This window comes from Rutidosis leptorrhynchoides, chromosome 3, assembly GCF_046630445.1.
Source record: "Rutidosis leptorrhynchoides isolate AG116_Rl617_1_P2 chromosome 3, CSIRO_AGI_Rlap_v1, whole genome shotgun sequence".
Classification (NCBI taxonomy): Eukaryota; Viridiplantae; Streptophyta; class Magnoliopsida; order Asterales; family Asteraceae; genus Rutidosis; species Rutidosis leptorrhynchoides.
Genome location: NC_092335.1, coordinates 682,933,781 through 682,941,047, shown reverse-complemented (window position 1 = coordinate 682,941,047; position 7,267 = coordinate 682,933,781). Strand labels below are relative to the sequence as shown.

Below are 7,267 nucleotides of genomic sequence, written 5' to 3'. Positions count from 1 at the left end.
CCTTCTCTAGATCAACCAGAGGCATACAACATCATCATACTCTTGAACAACAATAATCAACAAGTATATGAAACAATTAAAGACAAAAGAAGAATTTCATCACCCAAAATTCTGCTACTGTTCGACCTGCTGTAACTCAAGATACAGACCACTTGAGACTAATTCAACGGTTGAAAATGTTGGCACTGATGTCAGGAAGACACATCCCAAAATTGAAGAAGATTCAACGGTCGGATCTCCGGGGATCGAAGGTTTTCTGGCCTGCTGTCACTGTAAACGGGAATTGGGGTTTTGACTCTTTTTCTTGATCTCTATCTGATCTCTCTCTCTCGTATCAATTGAAGATAGCTGGACACAATTCAAAATAATGCCCTCAAATGTTTGACCAAGTCAACAAACCATTTTGGGCCTAAATTGTTGGGCTCTAGACTTTGGGTTAAAGCTTCATCATATTGGAAACCCACTAATAAACCCAACAGTTTAAACTACTACGAGTAAAGATTAGACTAGTCTATGTAGTCTTCATCTCCTTCGTCTTAGTATTAGTCATGAAAATGGTAACATAGACATTCTCATTTTCTCCCCACTCTTTTTTTGGGGTGACGAAACTATGTCACTCTTTGGCTACTTTGTTCTTAGCATGAGGTGACACTAATATTTCTGTTAAGAAGGTTAGTCCTAATCTCACAATTGTGTGGTAGTGAAGGTTTACACCTTTTTTCAAAAGTAAGTTGGAAATTTGTTGTCTGAAAACAGGTAGCCACTTTATTAACCTTATATACCCTTTTCTAGACTTTTTTTCCTTTCATTTTCTGTTATTTTTCACCTAGGAGACACAGGTAAATTAGAATTAAATCAACATAGCTCAACGATTCCCTTCATCTACATTGTATCATGGGATAGGGAGAGGTGAAACGTTTGATCCTTAGGAATGACATATTTTTTTAAACTAATTGAACACCAATAATGGTGGTATATATTGACCCTATAGGGAGTTTTACCGGATTCGTTCACGGACTTCTACCCGGAGCCCGTACTACTGCCCGAATGGATGTGTTCCCGGGTACCGTCGATCGGGTTCGGGTTTCCTCCCGAATGTGTTAGTTACGTGCAAATGATAAGAGTCGTTGAAATAAATGATCTATTGAATCCAAAAAATCGTCGTTCACAAAAAAATTAGAAGAAAATCAAAGAAATGAGATGTCAAGTGAAACTTAAATCAAAATGTTATATTTGTCTAAAAAAAAAAAAAAAAAACAAAAACAAAAAACAAATTACACCTTAGTGGGCCTTTGCAACTATTGGTTCATTAAATTAGGCCCACATCCCTTTCTATAATGCTTTATCGTTTAGGGAGACGCTCTTGTCACGAACAAGGATACTCTGTTCTGGATATCCTTATCCCTAAATTGAACCAATCGGGCCACAACTTCTCCATCGGTTACACAGGTTTGTAAATTTTCATTTACAATCACTTGATAGTTCGTACGTATGCTCACAATTCCTTCAAATACATGAAATTGATTTAAATTATATCGATACTTGTTAATTGTTACTATTAAATATCGCCTTGGATAGTAAAAAGTCAACGTGTATCCAATTTGACCTGAAATTGCATTAAACTCTGGTTTATTACTGTATTTATAGATGAGAAATGATATGGTTACGAAACTGATACAAAATTGTGATACAAATTGATGTGACACAAATAAGATGAGAGAAATCGAGAGAGAAACAGATAAACGGCGATCTATAATTTTTTTTAAATAAGTTGTTTTTGTAATTATAGCATTGCTCAACCGCCTCAACGCGTGTTAATGTACCGTTTGATGATGTGCCCGATAACATGGCTGCCACATCAGCAAAATTTGGCTTAGTTAACACATACCGGTAATAGTATTTTAGTATTACTAATTGATAGTTTAATACGTACAATACAAAGTTCAAAATTGGAGTTCTAATACTAACAGAATGTTGGTTCAAAGCTTGTCGATATATGTGTCAATTGTATATGCTTGTGCTATAGTTTGTAACTATGCCTCTTAAGAATATTTTAAAAAAAAATTGAATACTTATTCAGTGATTTTACACTAATGAAGTCAAAAATGGATAAAAATGTAGTAGTTTTTTATTGTGTGCGCGCAGTTATAAGAATAACATGGACAAAAGCTATCGACTGAGGACCATATGGACACCTGAAATGGACAGATATTTCATTGATTTAATGCTTGAACAAGTTGGGAAAGGAAATAGAATTGATGATCATTTATTTAGTAAAAGAGCTTGGAAACACATGACTACATTGTTCAGTACTAAATTCAAGTTTCACTACGAAAAAGACGTTTTAAAAAACAGACACAAAACTTTAAGAAGTTTATACAAAGCAGTAAACAATCTTCTTTCATTGGATGGGTTTACATGGGACGGTACTCGACATATGGTGACAGCTGATAATAGTGTTTGGGATGATTATATCAAGGTAAGTTAGTTATCAATTATTTTAATTGAAAAATGAATTATTTGTAGAACTTATGAATATGCATAATCCGATAATCGTGTGTGCAGGTACAACCTGGTGCTCGAATATATAGAATTAAAACAATTCCATGTTATTCTGATTTATGTCAGATATACAAAAACATATCCGTGGAAGCAAATTTTGACAATTCTGACAAAATGTTAGAATTTGGTAACGAATCGGTTGGAGATACTGTTATTCAAAATAACGAGTCTGATTTGGAGGTTCTTCATGAAATTATGATCGATGAAGATTTTAGGGTTTCACTATCCAAAGAATCTGACTATATCGATCCTGAAGAAATATCAGGAAGGTGTCGCGTTAGGACTTATTGGCAGCCATCAATGGATCGTTACTTCATTGACCTTATGGTTGACCAAGTTCGAAAAGGGAGTCATGTTGATGGATTGTTTCGTAAGCAAGCATGGATAGAGATGATCAAGTTATTTAATGACAAATTTGGTTTTAAATATGATGTTGATATTTTAAAAAATCGATACAAGACGTTTAGAAGACAATATACTGTTGTAAACAAACTGTTGGAATCGGATGGTTTTTTGTGGGACGATTTACGTCAAATGGTGATTGCCGATGATCGTGCCTGGCAAGATTACATTGAGGTTTGTATTATCTTATCAGTAACATTATTGAATTGAATAGTGTAAATTTTTTTTTTTTTTTTTTGACCTTTTAACTAGTGACAACTGTGACTCCTAGATCCGCTACTCAGTCTGAGTCGGGTCTGGGTATGTCAAAGTCAAACTTGGTCAAAATTTTAATATTTTTTAAAATTAGATTGTGTGCCCAATATCTATATTCGAAATATTTATGTTTTATGTTTGATATATTTATTTATAATATATATATAATATATACGGAGTATATGTTTGATTTATTCATTACTAAAATTCAAACGTTGGTCAAAGCCCTACTCTAAGTTCCTGACCGACTCGTCCCCGACTCACGACTTTTACAACCTGTAACAATGTGCAGGCAAATTCTGATGTAAGACAATACATGACGAGACCATTACCTTTCCATAAAGATTTGTGTTTTGTATTTAAAGAATCGAACACTGATGAAAAAGATAGTCTTTCTGATACTACCGATAATCGTTCAAACCAAACTGAACAAGTTCGTAGTGGTTCAGCAGCATCAAAGAATGAACTTCATCTTAAGCGCGAGGTACAACACAAACAAAGTATAAAGAATTTGAAGAGAGTAAAGATGGACCATGAAAGCATGGTGAGTGCTCTTCGAGAAATGGCGAGTGCGGTTTCTCGTTTAGTAGAAACGAGGAAAGATGAAGATAACCAGAAAAAGTTTGGTGATATAGAGAACGTAATTGAAGCGATTCAGGCGTTACCAGATATGGATGAAGATCTCATTTTGGACGCGTGTGATTTTTTGGAAGATGATAAAATAGCAAAAACATTTTTAGCGTTGGATGTTAAATTGAGAAGAAAGTGGTTGATTAGGAAACTTCGGCCAAAAATGGTAGTACGATAAGTTAAAGATTTGATGCAAAATTAAGCCTTTGGAATCAACTATTGACGATTCATTTAATAAGTGATGTGTTTGTTAAACAGTTTCTAACATCAACTAGTAGGAGCGTCTGCGTGATGCGACGAAATTGTGTAGTTATTTTAGTTGAGCGATAAAAGTGGATAAAAAACTATTATGAATAAACATGTACAGTAACAATTATTTCTACGTGATAGATCCTATGTCACTATGTTTGTCTCGTCGTCTAACACTATTTTTATAAACTCTGAATTATTTTTTTGTTTTGGTATTATATTAAATTAAACATTATGAAAATATTCGGACTTTCTTGTTATTTACTTTATTGGTTATAAATTTTGAAGATTTTTTTTTGTAGCTGTAATTGTTTTAGTTTTATGTTTTATCCATGTAATTTTTTAAACTCTGAATTATTTTTTTCTTTTGGTCTTATATTAAACGTTTTGAAAATATATGGACTTTCTTGTTATTAATTTTTTTAGCTATAAATTTTAATTGTTTTAGTTTTATGTTTTATCCTACCGTCAAAAGTTATAATGCGAACCACACAAAAGGCGAGAACCGCAAGAACTTTTAAATTACAAAGATTTTCACATGTGAGTAAATTGAATCACCCATAAATATTGATGGAGAGTAAGAAAGAACTATAAATAGTTTGAAAAACCTTATATTTTTACTTATATAATCAAATATATGGTTTTTCGTTCACATGTGCATCTTTGTTTGTGAACATGTAAATATTTATTATAAGTAACAATTTAACATGTAATTTGTCGTAATGAAAATATGTTTGTTAATAATATGAGCATTAATTAACAATTGCATGTAATTTGTTGCATTTAAATGCATAAAAACTATGAAATTAAAAAGTTCTCGCAGTTCTTGCCATTTTTGTGGTTCTCATTTGAACCTGCCCTAAACAGTATTATGCAATAGGATTACTGTACCATTTACGTTATTTAGTATAATTAGAAATACAAATAGAAATATAATTTCGATCCTGTTCTATGCATATGCAAGAAACGTGTACTTAATGGTCATGTTCAATGTAGAGTGTAATTTTGCTCCTCCACTATTTTAATCTAATCTTCTACATTTTTCACTTTGTCGCGGTCAATATTGCGTAACACCTTAAGCGAATCGTTTGTTTTTGCACGTCTTTGTCTTAGCAGACACGATGCAGTTTTGAGACCATGAGAAAACGAGATTATCACCTAAATGTCCATTTTTTCTACCTTTTTGACTCATAACCCATACAAAAAAGTTGACAATTTGCCCGCGCAAGGTGCCTCTTTGCGACCTTGCTCCCCGGTGGACGCATGATGCAAGGTGCCTCTTGCGACCTTGACGCAAGGACGCAAGGTGACTCTTGCTCCTGCCTGCATGTCATAATTAAAGTTTTCTTTCAGACATTTCATCAAACACCTTACGTGCGCTTTACATTTGGTATTTATTCTTGATCATCTTCAGTAAACTATTTCATTGGCTAGAAATGGTGACAATGCTGTGTGATGTTTATCTGACCGATCTCAACAGCCACTTAACATCACCTGATCCAACATTATTTTGATCTATATAATAAGATAAGATGTTTACGACACCTAATTGTTTCAGTACAATGTATTATTTTGTTTGTTTGATAAATGTAGTTATCTTGCTTTGGTATTCACAATAGCTATTTTTGTGTGTTATTCAGCTCCAACAAAGATTCTCGATAGTTTACCATGAAAGATGATCAAGAATAAATACCAAATCTAAGGCGCACTTAAGGTGTTTGATGAAATGTATTGAAAGAAAACTTTAATTATGACATGCAGGCGGGAGAAGAGGCACCTTGCATCCCCGATGAGCAAGGTCGCAAGAGGCACCTTGCGTCCTTACGTCCACCGGGGAGCAAGGTCGCAAAGAGGCACCTTGCACCTTTGCGCTTTGCGTGGGCAAATTATTAACTTTTTTTTTTATGGGTTATGAGTCAAAAAGGATAGTTAAAATGGGCATTTAGGTGATAATCCAATGAGAAAACGGGTCTTGTGTAGATTGTACATAACGACCCAAAACATGTCATTAATATCGACTAAACAATAAAAAAATGTTTTAATAACTCTATTAAATCATGTTATCATCACAGACGAGGCTGACCTCAACCTTCTGTTTTTTTTTTCTTTTTTTTTTATTTATAAAAAAATGGACCCCATTTGTTTTTGATAATAAGCATCGTGTTTGGCATGTCTTTTTTATTTTTTTGACAAAAAAACTTAAACTTGATATAAAACTTGATTTGAAAAAGAGACAAGAAACCGAGAATACAAAGAAAACCACCACGACAGAGGCTCGACGACAGTAACACAACATAACCAAGACAAGCAAGACGTTAGAGCTATAGTTAAGATGGGGCCGGTGCTACAGAGTCTTCTGTGGGGGGCATAACCAAAAATTCCACTAAAATTTTTACTTTAATTGGTCAGAGTTGATATTTTGCAAGGTTACACTCTTTTGAACCGGCTAACATCCTTTATACTTTTTTACACCTATACTGCAACATGATAAATTTATGAAGGTCTACGTACCATATATAAACAGAAAAATAGATGCAAAAATTTCATCACTATAATATTTCAAATGCTAAATCTATCACTTGTTAAACACAAAGTTTTGTTCAAGGAAAATCACTTGGCACAACTCGACAGAAAATATGACACTTTTTATACTATAAATCCAAGGGAAATTTTTGTGTGAATGTTTTAGCAACGGGATTATAGCCAAAATGCCCATTCCCAAACAAATTCTTGCACTGGAGCCCAAAAAAAAAAAAAAAAAAATTTGCCAGGTTGCCCTCGCAAGACCCTCGCAAGGCGCAAGCTTGCGTCTTGCGAGCTTGCGACCTTATCTGATCAGATGTTGGATTTTCAGATAAGATTTAGTAAGATTTCCTAGATTTTTGTCGGATAAGATTTTTACCCTATTTATAGTATGACCCTGGAACTTTGATTTCACAGTCTCATAACAATTCCAACTTTGTGCAATTCATTGATTAAAGACACTTTAAGGTACTAATTTAAGCAATTTTTTCACTAATTTTAGTATTTATTATTTGTGTTAATGATGATTATTTTTAATTATTTTGTTATTTACAGTTAATCTCAGTTAATATCTATGGACAGAAGAGCTAGAGCTTCACACCGAGTTTCACAAGGAGAGTCAGAACAACAAGCTGCTGAAAGACGA

The 7,267-nt window shown here is 33.6% G+C and overlaps 1 protein-coding gene across 1 annotated transcript; it reads left to right on the top strand.

Annotated features, from left to right (window-relative positions):
- The first annotated feature begins 1,356 nt into the window (after nt 1-1,356).
- LOC139899443 (L10-interacting MYB domain-containing protein-like) lies at nt 1,357-4,243 on the top strand. The gene is made up of 4 exons (XM_071882264.1): nt 1,357-1,449; nt 2,146-2,479; nt 2,566-3,138; nt 3,512-4,243. The coding sequence occupies exons 2-4, from the start codon at nt 2,159-2,161 to the stop codon at nt 4,025-4,027; spliced, it is 1,410 nt and encodes a 469-aa protein (XP_071738365.1). The 5' UTR covers nt 1,357-1,449; nt 2,146-2,158; the 3' UTR covers nt 4,028-4,243.
- The last annotated feature ends 3,024 nt before the right edge of the window (nt 4,244-7,267 follow it).